Source organism: Harpegnathos saltator, unplaced genomic scaffold (genome assembly GCF_003227715.2).
Source record: "Harpegnathos saltator strain DR-91 unplaced genomic scaffold, Hsal_v8.6 scaffold9, whole genome shotgun sequence".
Taxonomy (NCBI): Eukaryota; Metazoa; Arthropoda; class Insecta; order Hymenoptera; family Formicidae; genus Harpegnathos; species Harpegnathos saltator.
In genome coordinates this window covers 561,447-586,016 of record NW_020230717.1, presented here as the reverse complement: position 1 = coordinate 586,016, position 24,570 = coordinate 561,447, and the positions used below count along the sequence as shown (strand labels likewise).

At 35.5% G+C, this 24,570-nt stretch overlaps 4 protein-coding genes and 1 long non-coding RNA gene across 9 annotated transcripts; 3 read left to right on the top strand and 2 right to left on the bottom strand.

Moving 5' to 3' along the window:
- Positions 1–3: 3 nt before the first annotated feature.
- Positions 4–1,837, bottom strand: LOC105182120 (high mobility group B protein 6). Its single transcript, XM_025307561.1, has 4 exons — positions 1,609–1,837; positions 1,449–1,519; positions 1,020–1,365; positions 4–913 (listed from the first exon to the last, which is right to left on the bottom strand). The coding sequence occupies exons 1-4, from the start codon at positions 1,705–1,707 to the stop codon at positions 803–805; spliced, it is 627 nt and encodes a 208-aa protein (XP_025163346.1). The 5' UTR covers positions 1,708–1,837; the 3' UTR covers positions 4–802.
- Positions 1,838–1,938: 101 nt separating this feature from the next.
- On the top strand, positions 1,939–3,499 carry LOC112590568 (uncharacterized). The gene is made up of 3 exons (XR_003114322.1): positions 1,939–2,157; positions 2,459–2,783; positions 2,889–3,499. It is a non-coding gene; the product is annotated as an uncharacterized LOC112590568 (long non-coding RNA).
- A 7,716-nt stretch (positions 3,500–11,215) lies between these two features.
- On the top strand, positions 11,216–16,839 carry LOC105180638 (uncharacterized). Of its 2 annotated transcripts, none has more exons than XM_025307554.1 (6): positions 11,216–11,679; positions 11,787–11,828; positions 12,460–12,613; positions 12,838–13,003; positions 15,960–16,165; positions 16,669–16,839. In XM_025307554.1, exons 1-5 carry the CDS (start codon positions 11,225–11,227, stop codon positions 16,163–16,165), a joined length of 1,023 nt encoding a protein of 340 aa, XP_025163339.1. In that variant the 5' UTR covers positions 11,216–11,224; the 3' UTR covers positions 16,669–16,839. The 2 variants fall into 2 exon arrangements, with proteins under 2 accessions (XP_025163339.1, XP_025163340.1); XM_025307555.1 differs by having other exon boundaries at positions 16,648–16,742.
- A 3,695-nt stretch (positions 16,840–20,534) lies between these two features.
- LOC105188217 (hydroxyacylglutathione hydrolase, mitochondrial) lies at positions 20,535–22,393 on the top strand. Of its 4 annotated transcripts, none has more exons than XM_025307558.1 (5): positions 20,535–20,712; positions 21,155–21,267; positions 21,499–21,838; positions 21,927–22,030; positions 22,121–22,393. In XM_025307558.1, exons 2-5 carry the CDS (start codon positions 21,163–21,165, stop codon positions 22,391–22,393), a joined length of 822 nt encoding a protein of 273 aa, XP_025163343.1. In that variant the 5' UTR covers positions 20,535–20,712; positions 21,155–21,162. The 4 variants fall into 4 exon arrangements, with proteins under 4 accessions (XP_025163343.1, XP_025163342.1, XP_025163344.1 ...); XM_025307557.1 differs by lacking the exon at positions 20,535–20,712 and adding an exon at positions 20,719–20,927; XM_025307559.1 differs by lacking the exon at positions 20,535–20,712 and adding an exon at positions 20,934–21,033.
- A 418-nt stretch (positions 22,394–22,811) lies between these two features.
- Positions 22,812–24,216, bottom strand: LOC112590566 (high mobility group B protein 6-like). The gene is made up of 4 exons (XM_025307518.1): positions 23,949–24,216; positions 23,789–23,859; positions 23,360–23,705; positions 22,812–23,256 (listed from the first exon to the last, which is right to left on the bottom strand). The coding sequence occupies exons 1-4, from the start codon at positions 24,045–24,047 to the stop codon at positions 23,146–23,148; spliced, it is 627 nt and encodes a 208-aa protein (XP_025163303.1). The 5' UTR covers positions 24,048–24,216; the 3' UTR covers positions 22,812–23,145.
- Positions 24,217–24,570: the final 354 nt, after the last annotated feature.

Sequence of the window (24,570 nt, the reverse complement as noted above, 5' to 3'; positions counted from 1 at the left end):
TGGTTTAAGACAGAGCTGGCCACGATCTGTACATTTCGGGCGAAATTCAGTAGGTGACGCCTACCGTCCCCCTCGCACCGCTCCGCGTTAGTATTCTCAGCATAGTATCCGTAATAATTGAGACACGTTATATACAGAGTGTAGATCACTTGACATGTATAAATTTGTAGGTTAAATGTATACGTTTACATGTACATCGTCTAATTGCTGCAAGTCAGTCGGCAGGGGCGACAGTCGCGGTACACTCAGGCCCGTCGCTGTATAAGAAATCAGCTGGGGCGTCACATTATCATTAAAATTGTTTCCTCGTTTAATAATCATGTTAAAATATATATATTTATCGATTATATATGTATGTATGTATGTATGTATGCATATATATATATATATATGTATGTATTAAACACGTAAGCATATATATTTTAAAGTAATTATTAAACGAGGAAACAATTTTAATGATAATGTGACGCCTCAGCTGATTTCCTATACAGCGACAGGCCTGAGTATACCGCGATCGTCACCCCGGCCGCTGAGCGCGGAGCGATGCGAGGGGCAGGGTAAGCGTCACCTACTGAATTTCGCCCGAAATGTGCAGATCGTGGCCAGCTCTGTTTAAGAGATACATGGGCTAAAAGTGTTGTTCCATATTCACATATGTAAGAAAAAATTATACAATATTTGGTATATACTTTCTACATAATTATAAACATTAATGTACATACAATAACCTGCTTCTACATATTAAAAAGTACAACCATAAATTACTTATCTTGTAATGAATGGATATTGTCACAATTAAGTATTATGTGATATTTAAAGGCACCTGACAAGGTGCATCTTCAGTTTTCTTGTTGTATATTTGCATCTCAGCGACATACTTTTCTTTGGATCTTTCGTACATATCGTAATATACCTGAAAGAAAAAAAAAAATATATATATATATATTGTAGGTACATTGGATGTTTGAGGTGATTATAAAAGTTAATTCTATTATAAATAATATCAGGAGATTTTGTACTTTTTTATCCTCAGAACTAAGAGATTTCCATGTGGTTGCAAGTTGTCTAGTTAATTCTTGTTTACTAGGTTCCGGCTCTCCGGCCAAACGTTCCATTACACGTGGCCTTTGTTCCTGACAAAACTGGAAAAAGGGATTAGCAGGACGTTTTGGCGCATTTGGATCAGCTTTTGCACCTTTTCTCTTGGTCCCTTTCTTGGGTTTTTCCTCTTTGGCATTATGAGAAGCACCTTTCCCACCTTTCTCTGATTTTGGAGTTGTTTGGAATACACTATTTTCCTCAAGGACACCCATTGGTACTTCGCGCCAGCGATCTCCATGTTGGTCCAATCGATCGATCAGAAATCTATTTATCAATATTACAAATTTAAATCAAAACCTACGCGTATTTCAGGTCAGTGAGCAAACCGTCTTAACCTAGAAACTAACTTTTTCTCTTTTCTCGTGCGTCGCAGAAGCTTCCTCACTTTCTGAATTCTATAGACCAATCGTTCATTCTCCTATAGTTGGAAGAAACAATAGTTTTGAGATAATCATCCTATTAGATACGTTACGGTGATTTTGCATGGGTAGAAACAGAATTGTTGACCTGCTGTAAAATCTCGCATCTTTCTAACAGCAATTGATACTTCCTCTTGTAGATATCAAACTCCTCCGGCTCCACGTCATACTCGGACTCATCTGACATCGTAAATGCGGATTTTGACTATATAAGACGAAACGAACGTTTCGCACTGTCTCACGTGCACATATCTACAGCATCGTCCCTCTCTTCGAGAACATATCGGACTGACGCGCGACATTTTCAGCCATCTTCAGCGTATACAATGGCTGCGTTCAGAAAACACAACGGTTACACAACGGTTGAGTAATTCGTCAACGTTATTGGTCTGAATGTAAGGATCTAACAGTAAGGACCAATAGTTACTAAGCGCTCACTGAGCGCTTTGTTTTCTGAACGCAACCAATGTCACCTAGCCTTACCTTCTCCTTTCGAAATTTCGCGCACAAGAAGGACTGCACAATATGTGAATATGCCGCTCTGCGTAAAATATCGAGAAATGTGACAAACACGACGAGTGACAACTCTCGAAAAAGGAATGCTATGAGATCTGATGAGGCGGGAAGACTGGAAAAAGTAAGTGTGAAACCGACCACAAAGTACAAACGCGATGTACAACCTCACAAATCGTATTCTCGCCCTGCGCGATCAAAATAACGACACGATTTAACATCTTATCTTTATGATTATTTCGCATATTATTTAATCAAACGATGCTGGGCGAATATTGTACCGATAGAAGTAATTAACAGATAGAAGTTAATCGACAGAGTGTACAATATTTGTGTGCAATGAATCGTTCGATGATGACTACCGGCCATGTTGCCTTTTTTTGTCAAGTTACATATACGATATGTTTTTAATTATCTTGTTTCAGCGACAACAAAGAGTCAAAGTTTATCGACAACAACGATCGTCGATCATTTTTATGTTTTAATACTTTATACGAATAATCGCGAGGCGCACTTGGCGATATGAACACTGCATTGTGAAATTAGCGTATCAGATGGCGATCGAGGGAATTATGAAAAGACAAATCTGCCAATTAATTCAATCGCGATATTTAATGATATTCAAAAGAGACGAAATTTAACGCTCGATATCGCGAGACGCGGTATATTCGAAACCGCACCGCGCTTCTCGGCGCCACACGTGCCGATTTCGATTGTTAACTCGTCGTTTCTCAACGGACATTTCCTCCCGTAAGTTACTTCATTTTAATAAAATAATAAAATAGATCATAATTTCTGACTGTTTCTTTCTTCTACTGTATTTGTTACATTAATATATTGCAATTATTTTAACAGAAATCGTAGAGGCAGCGCCATGATACAAGAGTGTCTTTTTCAAAGATATTTTCAACGTCAGAAGTGATGATGAAAAATATAAAATTGTGCGGGTTGGAGGTCATTCTCGAACTGTCGGCGCGGATGAGAAAAATCAGCGGCAAGTTAAAACACTTTAATGTGCTTAATTTAATAATGTTATTACTGCAATCCTATTAGTATTCTCAGCATAGTATCCGTAATAATTGAGACACGTTGTATACAGAGTGTAGATCACTTGAACATGTATGTATAAATTTGTAGGTCAAATGTATACGTTTACATGTACATCGTCTAATTGCTGCAAGTCAGTCGGCTCATCCCACGTCAAAGAGTCAGTTAAACTTGCGCTGTACAAAGGTTCATTCTTAAAAGATCTCTTTCGATTAGCGAAGTTGTTTTAGCGTTTCTAAAAACAACACAAATCTGATATCTTTACGAGGATGTATGCAATGACCATTAGCACGTTCATTGCCGTTCACGCGATATCGCGTGTTGCGGCCCCTCACCAAACAGCCGTTCACGCGATTGTTTTTTATTATGAGTGACAAACCAGGACCCTCGAAAAGACTCAGTTCAATGCCAGATCGTGCGAAAAAACGACTAAAAATAAATAAAAGAAAAAATAACTTTGGCCACCACACGAAATTCAAATTTTCAGTTTGGCAATGAACGTGTTAAAAATCCTAATTTCATTTTAACTGTTGTCACGCGAAATTCACAAGACGAGCTGAACTTTGCAAGTCAATCATCTCGCACGCTTCATTTTCGCGCGTAGGATCATCGTGACTCATAAAAAGATGTTGTTTACACCGCGATTACTCGATCTACACTGAATGAACCGCCCGGTCTCGTTGCGCTGGCATAGTTTCAAGGTTCAAATTGAGCTGTTAGCGTTCGGTATTAGTACATGACAATGAGAAAAAGAACAAGAAAAAAAGTCCATTTTTCTTCACTATTCCGACCTCCGAATTCCACTTATAGACGTGCTTTCGTTTTGCAGAACACGGCGGTGCAAAGGGGAAGAAGCTGAACGCGCTCTTCCTTCTGGTCGAGAAGAACGCGCAGAGCGGTCGCGGAAACAGTTGTTGCGGGAAAATTTGGAATTGGGACGAGAATAACAGTAACAAACAAGGCGGCGGCTGCGGCTGCGTCGGTGTCGACTGCGTCGGCGGGGATGACAATGACAAGAAGGCGACGAGGGTATTCCGTAAGGTGTGCGCGCAGGCAATCGCCAAACTCATCCTTGGCTCGTGCTGCTGCTGCTGTTGCCGCTGCTGCTATTGCTGCTGCTGCTGCTGCTTCTGGCTAGCTGTCGCGCGAGCAATATCGAGCGCACAAACCGAGGAGCATGCGTAAGATAAATGAATAGTCTCAGTATGAACTGTGCGCATGCTCCTATCGTTGTGGTTGGTGGACGACAATTGATAGCGCTCCTGTCGTGGCGGTGTCGATCGTCCTATGTTTAAATACGTTGCACTGTTAGTTGACTGTGCGTGCCATTGTCGGTTAGTGACAAAGGATAATTTCGGATATCGCAGTGCACCGAGAGGAGGACGGCGAGTTATTACGAGGCAAGAAGCAAGAAGAAGGCGAGTAAGCAGGAAGTTATAACGGAAAAAGCGTAACTATGAATAAACATCGTATATTGAAACGTTCTATCTCACGAAAACGTTCGCAAAAGTTATGTATAAGACAGTACAAGAGAATCGCGTGTGAAATTAGATGTAATTTGCGATTCAAAGCTAATATAGGGAACGATGTAAGACGGTGTGATGTGGTAACTAAAATTCAAAACACTCATGTCCCTGTACACGCGGAATGTAGTACTTTTACAGCTGATTTCGACAATTACATTTTTGATAGTACAGACGTTGTAAACGTTAGTGATAATATTCTTGATCCTTTTTCTGATAGCGAGATTGCTTCGTCGTCTCTAAGTATTTCCTCGGATGAACCATCGTTTAAAGAAAGTTTAGCGTCTTGTTTCGTACAAAATAATTTAACTCACGTTCAGTGTAATAACATTTTATCGATTCTCCGTACGCATGCTTGCTTTAATAACTTAGCAAAGGACGTCAGAACACTTATAGAAACTCCATAAAGTTTTTATATTCACAGTAGAACCAGGTGAATATATTCACTTTGGCCTGGAAGAGAGCATTATAGAAGTACTTTTGCAATTTCCAAATACATCTCTCCCAAATCAGTTAGAAATTGATTTCAATACCGATGGATGCAACTTAGATAAATCAGGAAACATTCATATTTGGCCAATTCAATGTAGACTTGCAAATATCAGACACACAAAACCAATAATAGTAGGAATATATAGAGGTGCTTCAAAACCAAACAATCCAAATACATTTTTTGAAAAGTTTATTACAGATATTAAAAAAATATTCAATAACGGAGGTATAAGTGCCCGTGGAAAAAAATTTTCAATAATTTTAACATGTTTTATAGCAGATGCTCCAGCTCGTGCATTTATACTTAATCATCGAAGCCATATTTCTAATAAACCATGTTCTAAATGTAAAGTTTCTGATACATGGTGTGAAGGACGTAACATTTTCCGTGGTGTTAACCATCTCTTACGAACTAATGAAGAATATGTGACATGCAATGACGAGGATCATCATAAAGATGGTAGGAGTCCATTGGAATCATTACCATTTAGTATGGTGTCCCAAGTACCATTTGAATACATGCATCTAGTATGTTTAGAAGTAATGAAAAAATTATTATCTGCATGGGCGTGTGGTAAGTATTCACGTCTATCCAAGTTACCAGCAAAATCTATCTCCATTATGTCTAAACGATTGGAAACATTAAAGACATATTGTCCATCTGATTTTGCACGACGTCCCAAGTCTCTCGATACATATACAAAATATAAAGCAACGGATTTGCGTCAATTTCTTCTTTACATACAGGTCCTGTTGTGACATATGGTATCCTTGATCAACAATTATACACGCATTTTTTATTTTTGCATGTAGCAATAAAGATTTTAGTTTCCACATCACCGTCAGAAGCATTTGAAGCATATTTGAAGTTTGCAGATCTTGCGCTAAAAAAATTTGTTGATAGAAAGTCTATATGGTGCCACATTTAATTCGTATAATATACACGGTCTTCTTCACCTTACCGATGATGTGCGACAATTAGATCCTCTGGACTCATTTTCAGCTTTTCCGTATGAAAATAATATGACATTCTTTAGGAAATATTGCAGAAAGCCTAATCTTCCTCTACAACAGATTTTTAAAAGAATGGCAGAAATAAAAGCTTGTAACACAAGTCAGCATTTTAGCACGGGATCTTCCGTTCATGTATCAATGAAACATACTTCGGGTTAAATTCCATGTAATTTATCTTCTAACTCTTTGCAATACCGTAAAATCATATTCAACGAAATGTTGCTTTCTTGCGAAACACGTGACAACTGTTGCATTTTACGTGATAGATCCATTTGCATTGTTACTAATATCCTGGTTGTGCAAAATTCGTATTATTTAACATTGAGGAAATTCTTAAAAGTAAATAAATTCTATGATATCGGTATATCATCTTCAGCGATAGATATTTATATGTGCTCTTCATTAAGTAATGACATATTTTCCGTTTCTTTAGATCAAGTAGTAAATGTTACAGAATGCCCTTCTGGAGTGACCCAATAATAGCAGACGAGAGTAGTGATGAAGATGATTATTTACAAACTTCTCAATATACACTCAAACGCAAAAAACCCGGTACACTAAAAATGTGGGAAAAAATTACAAAATTTCAAATGATCATAACTTGGTAAATAATGAAGATACAAATATGCGCAGAAATGCAACATGAAGCTTGAAACGTCCTCTTTAAGAATATCTAAATTGCAATTATGCTCGGCCATTTTTTTAAAAATGGCGGATGATAAAGTGAGAGGATGCAAAATTGATAATCAAAGGTCCGTGTTTGCGATGGTGCATGGTGTGCATCAGGTATCGCAGCGTAATGGAACCAAATGCACATGAAAGTATAGAGTGTTATCTTTAAAATGCTACTTTACCGAGCTCGATATGATCATTTTTCACTGAGTTGTTCCAAATTTTGCTAAAAATGCGGTTTTCTTGTTAAATTTGCATAATTCAATGAATAAGTATCGCATCAAGCTCTATAACGAAGTATTTTAAAGAAAACATTCTATACTTTTAGGTACTTTTCGTCCCATTGAGCTGCGACACTTACTTTGCTCCATGCGCCGTCGCACGCTCGAACCTTTTTTTAGCAACTTTTCATGTTCTCCTTTTTATCACCCGCCATTTTGAAAAAATATCGTTGCGCACAATTTCGATAGATCTTTCGAAAAGTACGGTTTCAAAGCTTTCAAACCGTTTTTGAAATTTGCTGCTAGGATATTTAGGTGTCGAGATATTCAATTTCGAATTTGCAACAAATGTCGATTCAGCGAGGCTTAAGGGGCTAAGAGGCTCTGCGGTTCGTTTGGCTCTTTCATAATTTCAATAGCCGCGTTCATTATTCTCTATACAATAATTTACATAATTTTGCGAATTGGAAATTTAATTTTTATCAAAAGTTATCATTCTTTACCCTTCAGTTACGCATGATCACTGTGGTATACACTTTACTTCGCGAAGCTGTCCCTAGCTCTCTACCTTCTCCGTACGATTGGCCATTATGGTACACAGCTTGAATATGCTGTTCAGGATCGCGCCTGAGTTCGCGGTGACCCGGCGCGCGGGATGCCGAGTCGCTGGACGCCACCTGAACGTCGAAATTCCCTGGCGCTCCTAGTCCACGGAGCCGCCGCGACGCGGCGATCTGGGTTGTCGCGCGCGCGAGCCCCTTGGCTCGCACGCGAGTTCGAGCTGCTCAGGGCATATAAGAGTGCCCGCGGAGACGATCAGAGATTGCCTTCGTACAGCTTTTGGCCTTCGTACGGTCCACCGCCGCTAGTGGCACTATCTGTTGTACGCTGGACTTCGCGAGTTTTGTCAGTACGCCGGGCTTACGTTCTGGCTTGACTGAGATTCTGTCGGTGCGCTGGGCTTTAACGCCTGGCTTGACTGAATTTTTCTTAAATGTATGTACCAAGACAATAAACAAAGACAAACAATTTTCCTTTTCCGAATGTGTTCACTCCGATAAGCGCTGCCTCGTGCGACTTTTCTTTTTCCGTGATCTTTTCCTTTCGAGGCGCGTTGCTTCGTGCAACTTCATCAATTTAAACCATAATTGATTGTTTCGCATCGAAATTATTGTGTCGATTATGGCGACGATAAATCCTGAAAAGGCTGCTCAAGTTATTGCTTTAATTGAAGATGGCAGAAGTCGAACGTTGCTCAGGCACTTGATTTGTCAGTGTCAACTGTGCAACGTGCTTATGCCAGGTACTTACAAACCAATTCTTTCCATAGAAGGCCTGGTTCGGGACGTCCTCGATGTACCAATCACAATGATGACCGATTTATTGTTTCAAATTCGTTAAGAGACAGACATCGAACATCTGTTCAAATTAGAAACAATTTAAAGGATGTCCGCAACATTAATGTATCCGTTAACATTCTCCGTTCGGAGAAGATTAAAGGAACAAAATCTGCTTTCGCGCAGGCCAGCAGCTGTACCTTTGCTTAAATGTCACCATCGCGTAGCTCGACTCAATTTTGCAGTTGAGCATAGAGACTGGACTTACGCAGACTGGAGCAAAGTACTCTTTAGCGATGAATCTCGTTTTTGTGCCTATTCTCCAGATGGACGAGAACGAGTTTATCGTCGCGGTGGAGAACGATTTGCAGACTGTACGGTAAGTGAGAGGCATAGTTACAATGGAGGCTCTGTAATGATTTGGGCAGGAATTTCAGCTAATGCTCATACAGATCTGCACTTTTTTGACAAGAATATGAACACAGATGTATACGTGGAAGACATACTCATTCCGTATGTTGTTCCGTACGCACCCTTCATCGGAGAGAACTTCTTGTTTATGCAAGACAATGCTCGACCACACACTGCGAGAAGAGTGCTTGATTTCTTCGATGAAGTTGGCATAAATCGACTCGATTGGCCAGCAAATAGTCCAGATTTAAATTCAATCGAACACTTATGGGACAACCTCGGCAGGAAAGTACGAAATCACGTACCTGCTCCTCAGCAATTGCGAATAATTCTCGAAAACGAATGGAATACAATTACGCAGGATGAAATTAAAAGACTAATAAGGAGTGTGCCTGATCATATGAATGAGGTAATACGCGCACGAGGCAGTCATACCCACTATTAGTACACACACACTACACACACAGCAGAGAGGGTTTGGAGTCATTAATTACTGCAGGAGTGACGAACTGCGGGGTCCTTATCTCTGCTGTAACACCACACACACACACACACCACAAGGAGGATGTGAAATCTTGAAATACTGTGGAGCTGACGAACCACGGGGTCCTTATCCTTGTGGTATACAAACACACACACGCACACACACACACACTACATACAATGTGACTTTTCCTACCAGTAAAACTCCATGCGATTTATATTGGGAAGACTTACAACCATAAATTGAGCTAATAACAGCGGTATCTTAAAACGCAATTCATCTTTATTACGTAATATCGATTACGTAAAATGAAGAACCTAAATTGATTTTTATTTTCATTTCCCTGGCTTTCAAAATAATAAATGCAAATCATTGAATATATTGTGAAGGTTATGTAAATTATTATATAGAGAAACATGAACACAGCTATTGAAATTATGAAAGAGCCAAACGAACCGCAGAGCCTCTTAGCCCCTTAAGCCTCGCTGAATCGACATTTGTTGCAAATTCGAAATTGAATATCTCGACACCTAAATATCCTAGCAGCAAATTTCAAAAACGGTTTGAAAGCTTTGAAACCGTACTTTTCGAAAGATCTATCGAAATTGTGCGCAACGATATTTTTTCAAAATGGCGGGTGATAAAAAGGAGAACATGAAAAGTTGCTAAAAAAAGGTTCGAGCGTGCGACGGCGCATGGAGCAAAGTAAGTGTCGCAGCTCAATGGGACGAAAAGTACCTAAAAGTATAGAATGTTTTCTTTAAAATACTTCGTTATAGAGCTTGATGCGATACTTATTCATTGAATTATGCAAATTTAACAAGAAAACCGCATTTTTAGCAAAATTTGGAACAACTCAGTGAAAAATGATCATATCGAGCTCGGTAAAGTAGCATTTTAAAGATAACACTCTATACTTTCATGTGCATTTGGTTCCATTACGCTGCGATACCTGATGCACACCATGCACCATCGCAAACACGGACCTTTGATTATCAATTTTGCATCCTCTCACTTTATCATCCGCCATTTTTAAAAAAATGGCCGAGCATAATTGCAATTTAGATATTCTTAAAGAGGACGTTTCAAGCTTCATGTTGCATTTCTGCGCATATTTGTATCTTCATTATTTACCAAGTTATGATCATTTGAAATTTTGTAATTTTTTCCCAAATTTTTAGTGTACCGGGTTTTTTGCGTTTGAGTGTATTATCGCAACTATAACACATTACGATAAATTTTAAATTGTTGACCACGAGCTATGTGTGTACATATTGTTAAGAAAACTTTTTTTGCGCATTTCCGGAAACAGATTCGAAATTTTTATGTTGTATATTTCCAGCAAACACAGTGTCACGCGTAACGTACGTGTTGGTTGTATTGTCCTACTCAACAATGTAATTGTTATATAATACACGTAGTATATAACAGTTGCATTGTCGAGTAGGAAATTATAACTAATATGTACGTAACATTGTATGTAACATTGTGTTTGCCCCGGGTTGTATTGAATATGCGTGCGTGTATGCGTGTTTCTGTGCATTAATTATATTTTGAAATAGCTGATAATTTATACACAGGCGCGTAGAAAGTTGCGACGTTGCGTATCATACGCAATTTAAAAAGAATTTAGCATCGAGGAGTAGTACGCTACGCATGCAAGAAGATAAGGTACATGGAGAACATATGCACCTATATGTCTCTCCATATATATACATATTCCATGTCTGAAATGTTACTGTTTACTCTAAGGACTAGCAACTAACGCATGTACATACACGTAATAAGCATTTCCATTATCTATACAAGAAAGATTATGCACGCACATATGCATGAGCTATCGTGTATGGAGATAAAAAATGCTTATTATATTAATGTGCATGTATTGCAGATGCTAGAGAAAGTCATTTAGCTATTATATAATATTTCATACTACCTATATATATATATATATTTGTGTAAATATATATTATATAAAAAATTTTCGCAGATGGATCGCCCAAAACGACAAATAACAAAACCGCAGAGATACCAGACGACCTCTTTTGATGAAGCTGCCACAACTTCAAGAAAAATTTTTGAGAGAAACATGGCTGTGGAGGAAGATATCAGGGAGTTGAGAAGAATTTTAGAAGAAAATTCTTCAGAAAATATTCATAAAGACATTACACCTATATTCACACTTTACACATCGCCACAAAGACAAAATGAATACATGCAATTACAAACACGTGCAAAATCATACCCAGAATTATCCCACATTACACCCTCTACATACATAGAACATCAACCTGTAACATCCTTACCTATACTTAGTAATAATCAAATAAATATCCATACAAAAACTAATGCTGTTCGAAAGTTTCAGGATCAAAGTTGGGATGAATGTCGCAATGCTGAAGGTCAAGAGATGCAGGACGATAAAGGCGATAGAACGGAAAATCGGTGAGTGTATCGGTTATTGAAAGAAATTTTGTAAATAAATCTATATGCGAATAAAGTAACGTAACTGTGATAAGTATTTTAATTTAATTATAATCTTTCTTATACAGGAAAATTCACAATCGGCTTGACCACGTACAGGCAGAATTGAGGCGAGTGAAATATTATAACTAGACTTCAGAAATTTGCGCCACTTATCTGATTAGCTTCTCCACTTCAAGCGCTCGTTAGCTGTCAAGCGCCTACTATGGCAGTGTCATATGCCGCCGCGCCGGTCTGGCAGTAAAAACCGGATGGTATAGTAAGTAACACAACGTTTCATGGTGTTAAAATCCGCTTCATTGTTTGATTATATAATCAATCGTAATAATAAAAGGTATTTTGGTATTATGCGACGTTGTGTTATTTCCTACATCATCCTGTTCTTATCGCCAGACCGGCGTAACGGCATACGGCACTACCATATTTACCATACTCGATACGATACATACGATGGCTAACAAGCGCTTGGGAATGTCAGTGGTAAACGACGTAAATTTCCAAAGTCTAAAAAAGAGGGCGATAGAGCCGGTACGCTCTATTAAACGTACATCTGGCTGATGGTATGATATTTATATACTGTTATTAAATTAGTTCTTACGCACTGTCGACAGCATACCGGTTCTATCGCACACTTTTTTAATCTATTTCCAACTGATGTCTGATGTCTGATTACAATATGTTAATGCATAGCCGTGCGTATATTTGTACACGTGTGTAAATTAATGCATGTATTGTGTTCAGGAAATTAAACAATACGATGGAGCGTATTTTAAGATCCATGCAAAATAATCAGAATCGACGCCGTGCGTTGGAGAAACCAACTTGCTTGCCCATTTCTACCGAGGCAGAGATGTTGGATTTTGAGTCGGCAAACGAAGACACGTATAAACAAGTGGTAAGATAAAGAAAAAATTATATAGTTATTGTCTTATCCCAGAAAACATTATATAACCTAACCATTAGTTATTATTTTTCACTCAATAATGCAAATGCAATATGACGCGTTTTTTATGTAACAGTTACATTATTGAGTGGGAAATTGTAACTAATAGTTATGTTGCAGGTAAATTTAAATAAACAATAACATATATTTATCTTTCTTGTGTCTTTTTTATACAGGTGGAATATTTGGAATACATAGGAGGATTCAACGTCAAAGAGTCGGTGAACCTGTGTTTCAAAGAAGCTATAAAGGACAGTGTGGCAACCGCGTTCACATGGTTTGGCCGTGAGGAAGGCCGTCAACGAGCACTGTACAAACAGCGTATAGTACTGGCAATTTACGGTAAGTATTATTTACGCACGACAGAAAATACAAAATAGTAGTCAACTAGAAAAAGCAACAAAATATGATATAACTTTGGTTTATGGCTTCAGTAATCAATTCTTGATTGCGTTGACCTATTCGACATACATTACATACATTAACATTGCGATTCGTTGCTTAAAAGTGGAAAAGCATTTTTGACGTCATGTTAGTCAACGCAATCAAAAGAATTGATTGCTAAAATAAGATGAAAAAGCTATTTCATATTTTACTATTTCTCTGATTGATACAATTATTCTTTTTATTTAACACGCATTGTATTAAACCGAATTTACGATATGTAGTAGTAAGTCTTAAGCCGCAAGAAATTAACAGTCGAATATGAGGAGCATAATTAAGAATAAGTCAATAAATTTCTTATGACTTTTCAGACTTATTACACCTATTGTAGACTCGGCTATATTTTATAGCATTCATTACACTGGTAATAATGTAATTTTGATGTATACTCAAAAACAAAAAGGTTACCATTCCCCTTCTTTTATGCAGTTTGAAAGAAATCTTGGTATCCAATAGAACAATTCGTTTCTGACTGATTCTTTACCAGACAAACTCCTATTGGATGCCGGAATTTGTTCAAACCCAACAAACATAAAATAACATCCCAATAAATATGCGTGTCTAAAAAAATGTCTAAAAGAGTTTTTTAAGAGGTCTTTTAGATATAAGTGTCTAAAAGATATTTTAAAGATATCTCTAAGATATCTTTTAGATACACGTGTTTATTCGAATGTAACGTAACTGTTCGTGTCCTATTAAAAAATGTAAATGTCGTATAACACACGCGTTATACAGAGTGGCCCGGAACTTTTGAAAACGAAAAATTGTGAAGATTTATCAGGTAAAACTGAGGAGAAAAGTCATGTATCATTTTGCAAAACTCACAATAGTTATCAAGTTATTAATGATTAAAAGTGACCACATTTAGAAGTTTTTAAATTAATAACTTGATTATTTGCGTACTTATTTGTAAAATAATAGAGGACTTTATTATTCAGAATGACCTAATCTACAATTATATAACGACTACTTTGCCTAGCGATAGATATGAATATATTGAACTTTGAACCCTGGATCGTGAATTTATCGTTAGGTATACAATAGCCAATATATAATTGTATATTAGGTTTATTCGGAACAATAAGATCCTTACCATTTTTCTAATAAATGCGCAAATGACCAAATTAATAATTAATTAAAAAAGTCTCCAAATGTAGCCATCTTCAATCATTAATAACTTGATAACTGTTGCGATGTTTGCCAAATGGTATATAACTTTTCTTCTCAGCTTGACCTGATAAATAAATCTTCATAATTTATCGTTTCCAACATTTCCCGGACACCCTGTATAGTTACATTGTTGAGTAGGAAATTACAATTAACAGGTATGTTACATGTTACATTGTGATTGCTGGAAAAAATCATCGACAAAAGTATTCCAACCTTTTTACTTTCGAGTATCGTAGCAAAAGTCATATTGCTTAATTATAAAAATCATACTTGACCTCGTAAAATCATTGTGAAGAAAGCAAGAAATTTTAAATTCAAATTTAAGCAACTACATGCATACCATAAAAAAATTAATTCTTTACACTCGTATACAGGGTGTCCCATTTTAATGTCCCATCCCAAATAACTCTTCAGTATTGAAGTTTCAAGGAAAATGATCTGAATAGAAGTTGTAGGGATTTAAGTGAGCTACCTTATGATGACTTTGACTTTGACCTTGACCTCTATTTTCAAGGTCATTTGAAAGTCAACTTGCGTTTTTTTAAATGGGAACCCTTATTTTTTATTACATTGTTTTTTCTACTAATTAATTTGAACAACTTTTGTCTGAAACATTTTTTATTTGTCAAATATTTTTTGAGATATTTGAGGAAAACTTGATAACTTTTTCAATATTTAACTTATGATATGTCGCTAACTACTTGTCGGAAAAAAAGTGGTACTAGACTTTCTTGCTTTATTTAGTCTCAAGAATATATTGTTACAATAGCGCCTTGACTTTTGTTAACTTACTGATTATTGGAAATTTCAAAATCATCGAATTAACAAAAATCAGGGCGCTATTATAACAATATATTCTTGAGACAAAATAAAGCATGAAAGTCTAGTACCACTTTTTCTTCCGACAAATAATTAGCGAGATATCGTAAGTTAAATATTGAAAAAAGTTATCAAGTTTTCCTCAAATGTCTCAAAAAATATTAGACAAATAAAAAAATGTTTCAGACAAAAGTTGTTCAAATTAACTAGTAGAAGAAAACAGTGTAATAAAAAATAAGAGTTCCCATTTAAAAAACGCAAGTTGACCTCCAAATGACCTTGAAAATAGAGGTCAAAGTCAAGGTCATCATAAGATAGCTCACTTAAATCAACTTTTATTTGGATTATTTTCCTTGAAACTTCAATACTGAAGAGTTATTTGGAGTGGGACGTTAAAATGGGACATCCTGTATATGTAAAGTGGACTGCTTTTTTTCGAAGCAGTTCGGAGCGTAGCCGAATTGTGCAATAAGAAATCTCAAGCAGCGGGCACACGTCATGTTGGTCATTCGTCGGTCATGTTTTGGTCTGATCTGACCAAATTTTGATGTCAAAATGTACATATGTTTACTATTTGAGTTGTTTGATTGGATTATCAGCTGTGTTCCAAACTGCATCAAAAAACAAAAAAAACAAACAACCTTATCGCCCACGACTGTATGCATATATAATTGTAATATTGATATCAAAAACTTCTTCTCTAGCACTGCAGTTTTTTTTTATGGTAACGCTTACATATTACATTATAAATTTGAATTTGAAATTGCTCGTCCTGAGGAAAGTCACTTTACAAACACAAATTATGATAAATGCACGATAATACGTTTAATTTAAGAAAAAATGAAATGTATATTATTTTACCCAGACGCTGTTAGCAATAATCGCCACTTCAATAAACCTAGCCGGACGGAGTTCCAGATGTGTATGCGCGACGCTTTGCGGGCGGCAAAACAACGCCATAGGATGAATATCCGCGAGCCACGTGAGCGACGTATGGCCCGCAGGTTATGGGATGACGAGCAGGGCGAACCGCAGGATGAAGCTATAGAAGCGCCTAATGAAAACAATTAAGTACGTGTTTACATTTTATTTAGATAATTTCCTCATTATGTCAATAACCCAATAAGTTAGCAAGCATACTCACTTTGACGTTCAAATCTGGTCAGTTTGGACCAAAAAATGACCAAAGCATGATAAAAAATAACGTTAAAATGACGTATGTTTTCTATCTGGGAAATTATTATTACTTTTTCTACTACTTAATTCCTAATTCTGCTGTACTGTTTGGGTCTGAAATTATTCATCTAAAATTATTTTTATTTCTCTGTTACACCTTGTTAAGTGGAGAGTAAGCGTTCTTACGTTTCATAATTTGGTTTCACAGCACAAGAATATTACTTAATATATATACGACAGAATTCTTTTTTACCGCATAAGAATTGAATAGACAGATAAAAATGATATTTTAAATAGACTTGAACAGAATAGCAAAATTAAATGAAAGTGCCTGTTTTATTATATATCACTGATTATATTATATCTTTATGTTAAAGTGTATTTTTCATATACGCTAGATGACACTTCTTGCAAGATGTGGAGTCATGGACCTAAAAGAGAGAAAATAAGTATATATAACATAAGTATTACATGCATGCATATGTAAATATATATATATATATATCTTTACTCTATATATATATCTCTCTCTCTTTACTTCAAAAATCTTTACTCTATATATATCTCTCTCTTTACTTAAAAAATCATATTTATAAAAAACATTCTTTTCAGATAATGTCATCTTCAGATAAAGATCCGCATGATCTTTCATTATATATCATGAAAGAATATACAGTTAAAAGTGGAAGATCTGGTATAAAAAAAAATATATATATATATAGGATATATAGGATATATATAAATATACAGGATAGAATAAGTTTAGCATAAGATTTATCTAATTACGTGCCTGAACAACGTTTATTTTGCTCATATTTTTTATTTCAGTTCTTATCAGATGTTTTCGATTTTGTCAGGCACAACTTCTTCTGATTCGTTTTCAGTTACAAAAATTTTAAGTTTTTAAATATTCCTATTCTTCCCCTTTTTTTGTTTATTAAATGCATAGAATAAAGAAGCATCAAGCACGTCAAGATTTTTTTTACTTTTTTATGTAATTAATAACATGAAAGTTTTAATTTTTCTCTGTCAATGTTTTGAAAGACTTTTTATATTTGTTTTAATATTCTCTTTACCATCTCTCTATTTTTGTTTTTCTATTTTTTATACCAGATCTTCCACTTTTAACTGTATATTCTCTCATGATATATAATGGAAGATCATACGGATCTTTATCTGAAGATGACATCTGAAGAGAATGTTTTTTATAAATATGATTTTTTAAGTAAAGAGAGAGAGAGAGAGATAGGAGAAAAGAAACATCAAAGTAAATTTTAATAACATTTTATGTACATACCCTGTCGCAAGCACGTAATTAGATAGCATTTACCTAGATATATAGTAAACATAGTAAACATAGTAAAATTATACTAGATTGTAATATTATATTAGCTATATTATATAATAAACTTTGTAAAATTTTACAACATATAAAATAAGTTATGCTACTTTTACACATACAGGGTGATTCGTCGATATACAGTTCAATACGATGGATTGTCCATCCGTCGTACTGAACTGTATGTTGATGAAACACCGTGTACAAAATAAATTGCTTTATACAAATTTATTGTAAATCTTTATAATACCTACTCTAAAATAATCCACCAAATGAATTGTGTGTGTGTGTGTGTGTGTATGTGTGTGCGCGTGCGTGTGTGCGTGTGTGTGTGTGTGTGTGTAAGTATATATATATAGATCGTGAAGGAGGCACCGCTAAAAAGCAAAATTTCGTGCCCTATTTCTGCTGCATTTCTGCTGTTACTTTCAAATGGCACGTCGTTCGATTTTTGCCCTGTTTCTGCCGTTGTGTTTCAACGGCACGTCGTAAACGATTTCTGCCGTGTTTCTGTCGTCGTGTTTGAACTGCACGTCGTGAACAATTTCTGCAGTGTTTCTGCTGTTACGTTCGAACGACGCGTCGTGATCGACTTCTGCCTTATTTCTCCTGTCACAAAATATTACCCATTCAGCTTGATTTCTAACTGCTTGCTGTTCGCACGATGTAAGGTCATTCTATATTCAATTTTGTGCTGCTGCTATTGGACATACTATGTCAGCATACAGTGCTTAAATTTTTATCTTGCTATGCTGACATATTGTACCTAATTTTTGCGGTAATTTTGCTTTCATATCATGATGCATTTCCTGTTATATTTCTGTTTCACTTTTGCGTACATCGTCTGACATTGATCATGCTTTACTAATACTACAATTATAACAGCATGACTTGCGGCACACATTTAGCAAAACCTGACATTAGCAGGCTTGGCTATCTGGGTTATTAGCAACATCGCTGAAAGAAAGTTTGGAACAAGACATTCTAAATAAATTTTTAGATAAGCAAATCTTTTTAGAGTTATCAATGAATCATGATCAAACTACTTTCGAAGAGCATGTTATTAATTTAATTACAAAAATTGTTGCTGAGTTTTATAAATTGAGGACGCACCATATTTCTAAAAGTGCAATACACGGAAATAATGAAAGTTATGTTCGAACATTTTATAACAAACTAGTCTTATTTAAAGGACAATAAATAGTTATATATATAATATGTATACATATATATATATATATATATATATATATATATATATATATATAGACTGTTATAAATTATTTTCCTCATCTTAAATCAATCTGCACATTCTACAGTAAAACTGGACACATGTTAATGTTAAATTCCTGTCATTAACTACATCAAGTCAACTTACCAAGTGCCTGCAAGAATGATGACATTTATTCAGAGGTAATCAAGGTAGCAAGAAGACATATTGTGCCAGTGGTTCCTTCTATCTCAATGTTTAAAGTAAAACAAAATAAATAAAAGTAAGTAATCCTTTTTTAAGTAATTATTAGAGGACATAAATTATAATGATATACTTTAATTGAGTGAAATGTATGACTTTTAATTAAGTATACTTTGTCGAATCAAGTATTATATATTTATACAGATAAACACTGAACTATATTGAGTGTTTACATTCTATTGTTCGAATTAATTCTCAAAATTCTCAAATATGAACATATACATTCTAATTTGAATATAAATATCTACATTTGAGAATAAATTTAAACAATTGAGTGTTAACACTCAATATCTTAGTGTTTTTTCCGTAAGGGATTATATTGGGATTATATTTCCATAAGGGATATATTGTACGCAGTTCAATCAAGTATTATGCATTTATGTTACATATACGTTTATTATATACTGTACATTCATTACATACAAGTATTATATATTTATTATATACTGTATTATGTACAAAATACATTTATTATATTTTACATATAAATAAATATATACAAATATTATATATGTTGATCCATTCCTTATCGAAAAAATCTTTTTACAAGAGTTTTCTTACAATTGACTGTTGCTTTACATTTATGATGTAAATATTTTTATATACATATATATATAAATTTTATATATATATACACACATATATATATATATATCTATGAATATTCAATATTAGCAATACCAATGTTAGCAATCCCAATGTTATGAATTAAATATATCTAGTTAACAGTAACATCTTAATCTTACAATTTCCCATTCAACAATTTAATTGTTAAAACACACACAGCATAAAATCTTCAAGAGATGTCCTGGTGATATTCTTAGGATGTTGAATGGTCTCAAAATATTTTCGGCATGTTCTTAGGAAATCTGTCTAGATTATATTTTATATTATTGAATGGAGCATTATATCATTGATGTTATGTTATTGTTAATATGTTAGTAGATTTTCAGTAGGTATATGACTTTCTTTTTCAATATGTATTCAATTCATAACTTACAAAAGTCTAAAATTTACAGTCAAACGTGTGTTACTCATTACATTCAAACTTTTTATTTATTAAAAACAATAAGTTTATATATTTCTTACTATTAAAATTATGAACAATAATACAAATATAAATTTTCTATTACTCACCTGAAGGAAATATTTCTTTGCTACACATTTCCAACATGTTTCAATAATACCGCCAGACATGGCTTCCTGCGGTTTAATTTTATGACGTTCTTGTCTTGTGACGTCATAAAACTAAACTAATCTCTATAGTCTAGCTTTTCGATAGCCTACGATATATCGCAACATGCTCCTTCCTGGTATTCTTTATTCAATGAGTGCAGCGAAAAAGAACAGGCCTTATATTTATATATCTGTGTACTGGATTTCAATGTAGCGCGTATCCCCACTCTGTATCACGTGACCCATTTTAGTTCCACCAGTTCCGGTACGTATCATGGTGGCACTTCAAAAACCCGTCGCTCTGTTTCTAAGAAGGGAGTTTGTACCCCCTGGCACTAGTGCTGGTTTATAACCCCTGACTAATGCAGCGTTGCAGAGGAAAGAACAGACCTTTTGAACGACTCGATTATTTTTATAAGTTTTTTTTATAATACCACACTGGCATATTATCAGGCAAGTATACGTCACTGCCACCAGTACATTCGTCTTTCTCTTAATAGTGACCGGAAAAAGTCAGGTGGATAGTAAGTTTGAGACGCACAAAAAATAAATCGCACACAAAAAATCAAGTGCCACGTAGAAGACTTCGGCCGTTATGCTCCGTCAAGCCGCACTTCGTCTATGCCCAACGTGGCTTGAAAGCAAACTCACGTCCATATACTTTAGGGGTATCTTTTTTTACATTCGTCTGCTTGCGCTTTGTACATAGTTCTTACGTGGCGACGTGACCATTCTTTCTATTCATCTATTCGACCATTCTTTTGTTAATCTAGAGTAAATTTTCATACCGCACGCAAGTGATAAGCAATACTTCAATCACATGAGATTTAATCTGCATAAATTACATCTTACATATATGTTGTCTGTTTCCTATATTTATATTTCTATATTACAGTACAAAGCATGTCTCTCAATAGAAGTGGACCTCACGTGGAGAACGCAACGATGGATCGTGGAAACATGAAAATTCATATATTACCAGTGCTTCAAGATAATTACATGTATCTGGTATGTATTTTTTATCGTAACATTTATAGGTTATTACTCAAGTTTGAATAACCTCTATGTTTGTTCAATATTTGAAAATGATGGTATAAACTTGTATAACGTTTATCAAAGATAGTCATAGAAACAATATAAATTATGTGTGCTATATAATATTGATTATTGATCAATAAAATAAACTTTTTATAAAACTTATGCATAATTTTCTTAATTTATTTCTTACAATTTTGCAAGATTGTGGATGAAGCAACACAAGAGGCTGCCATTGTGGATCCTGTTGATACAAAACTTGTAACTGATACTGTGAAACAAACTAACGTAAAACTGACAAAAGTCTTAACTACTCATCATCATTGGGATCATGCTGGTGGAAATGCAAAATTACTGAAAATATTTGCTGATCTTATGGTATATGGTGGAGATGACAGAATACAAGCTATTAATCAGAAAGTTACTCATAACGATACATTCAATATTGGTAATTTATCTGTAAAGTGTCTGTCAACACCATGTCATACACGTGGCCATATCTGTTATTATGTTACGGGAGGACACACTCCAGCTGTGTTCACAGGTAAAGCTAAATATATAATCAGGAAATATAAAAATATTAAATATGAAAATAAAGCAATTCACATTAAATATTAAATTTTTTGTTGCAGGGGACACTCTCTTTATTGGAGGTTGTGGACGATTTTTCGAGGGTACTGCTGATGAAATGTACAAGGCACTTATTGAAGTTCTAGGCTCTTTACCAGAGGAAACAGTAAGTTACTTAATTCTAATCATAAAAATATGGGGTTACTTTTTAAAATGTAATTTTATTTCTATAACAAATAACTTTTATATCTTGTAGGAAGTGTATTGCGGACACGAGTATACAGCGCTTAATCTGAGATTTGGTTTGCAAGTGGAACCTAACAATATGGCGATTAAAGAAAAAAGCGATTGGGCAATTAAGCAAAGCTCTAATTGTCTTCCAACTGTGCCAAGTACAATTAAAGATGAGAAATTGACGAATCCGTTTATGAGAGTACATGAACCGTCTGTTATGAAATATACGAAACAAAATGATCATATTCAAACAATGAAGCAGCTAAGATGTGAAAAGGACACTTTTAGACTTTAATTTTCAATAAAACAGAATATCTTCCATAATTTGGTTATAGATTATTTAGATTTGTTCAATATAACTCTGAAATATGGTTTAAGACAGAGCTGGCCACGATCTGTACATTTCGGGCGAAATTCAGTAGGTGACGCCTACCGTCCCCCTCGCACCGCTCCGCGTTCAACAGTCGGGGCGACAGTCGCGGTACACTCAGGCCTGTCGCTCTATAAGAAATCAGCTGGGGCGTCACATTATCATTAAAATTGTTTCCTCGTTTAATAATCACGTTAAAATATATATATTTATGCATTATATATGTACGTATGCATATATACATATGTATGTATTAAACATGTAAGCATATATATTTTAAAGTTATTAAACGATAAACGTTAAATTATTAAACGAGGAACCAATTTTAATGATAATGTGACGCCTCAGCTGATTTCTTATATAGCGACAGGCCTGAGTATACCGCGATCGTCACCCCGGCCGCTGAGCGCGGAGTGGTGCGAGGGGCAGGGTAAGCGTCACCTACTGAATTTCACCTGAAATGTGCAGATCGTGGCCAGCTCTGGTTTAAGAGATACATGGGCTAAAAGTGTTGTTCCATATTCACATATGTAAGAAAAAATTATACAATATTTGGTATATACTTTCTACATAAGTTATAAACATTAATGTACATACAATAACCTGCTTCTACATGTTAAAAAGTACAACCATAAATTACTTATCTTGTAATGAATGGATATTGTCACAATTAAGTATTATGTGATATTTAAAGGCACCTGATAAGGTGCATCTTCAGTTTTCTTGTTGTATATTTGCATCTCAGCGACATACTTTTCTTTGGATCTTTCGTACATATTGTAATATACCTGAAAGAAAAAAAAAATATATATATATATTGTAGGTATATTGGATGCTTGAGGTGATTATAAAAGTTAATTCTATTATAAATAATATCAGGAGATTTTGTACTTTTTTATCCTCAGAACTAAGAGATTTCCATGTGGTTGCAAGTTGTCTAGTTAATTCTTGTTTACTAGGTTCCGGCTCTCCGGCCAAACGTTCCATTACACGTGGCCTTTGTTCCTGACAAAACTGGAAAAAGGGATTAGCAGGTCGTTTTGGCGCATTTGGATCAGCTTTTGCACCTTTTCTCTTGGTCCCTTTCTTGGGTTTTTCCTCTTTGGCATTATGAGAAGCACCTTTCCCACCTTTCTCTGATTTTGGAATTGTTTGGAATACACTATTTTCCTCAAGGACACCCATTGGTACTTCGCGCCAGCGATCTCCATGTTGGTCCAATCGATCGATCAGAAATCTATTTATCAATATTACAAATTTAAATCAAAACCTACGCGTATTTCAGGTCAGTGAGCAAACCGTCTTAACCTAGAAACTAACTTTTTCTCTTTTCTCGTGCGTCGCAGAAGCTTCCTCACTTTCTGAATTCTATAGACCAATCGTTCATTCTCCTATAGTTGGAAGAAACAATAGTTTTGAGATAATCATCCTATTAGATACGCTACGGTGATTTTTCATGGGTAGGAACAGAATTGTTGACCTGCTGTAAAATCTCGCATCTTTCTAACAGCAATTGATACTTCCTCTTGTAGATATCAAACTCCTCCGGCTCCACGTCATACTCGGACTCATCTGACATCGTAAATGCGGATTTTGACTATGTAAGACGAAACGAACGTTTCGCACTGTCTCACGTGCACATATCTACAGCATCGTCCCTCTCTTCGAGAACATATCGGACTGATGCGCGACATTTTCAGCCATCTTCAACGTATACAATGGCTGCGTTCAGAAAACACAACGGTTACACAACGGTTGAGTAATTCGTCAACGTTATTGGTCTGAATGTAAGGATCTAACAGTAAGGACCAATAGTTACTAAGCGCTCACTGAGCGCTTTGTTTTCTGAACGCAACCAATGTCACCTAGCCTTACCTTCTCCTTTCGAAATTTCGCGCACAAGAAGGACTGCACAATATGTGAATATGCCGCTCTGCGTAAAATATCGAGAAATGTGACAAACACGACGAGTGACAACTCTCGAAAAAGGAATGCTATGAGATCTGATGAGGCGGGAAGACTGGAAAAAGTAAGTGTGAAACCGACCACAAAGTACAAACGCGATGTACAACCTCACAAATCGTATTCTCGCCCTGCGCGAT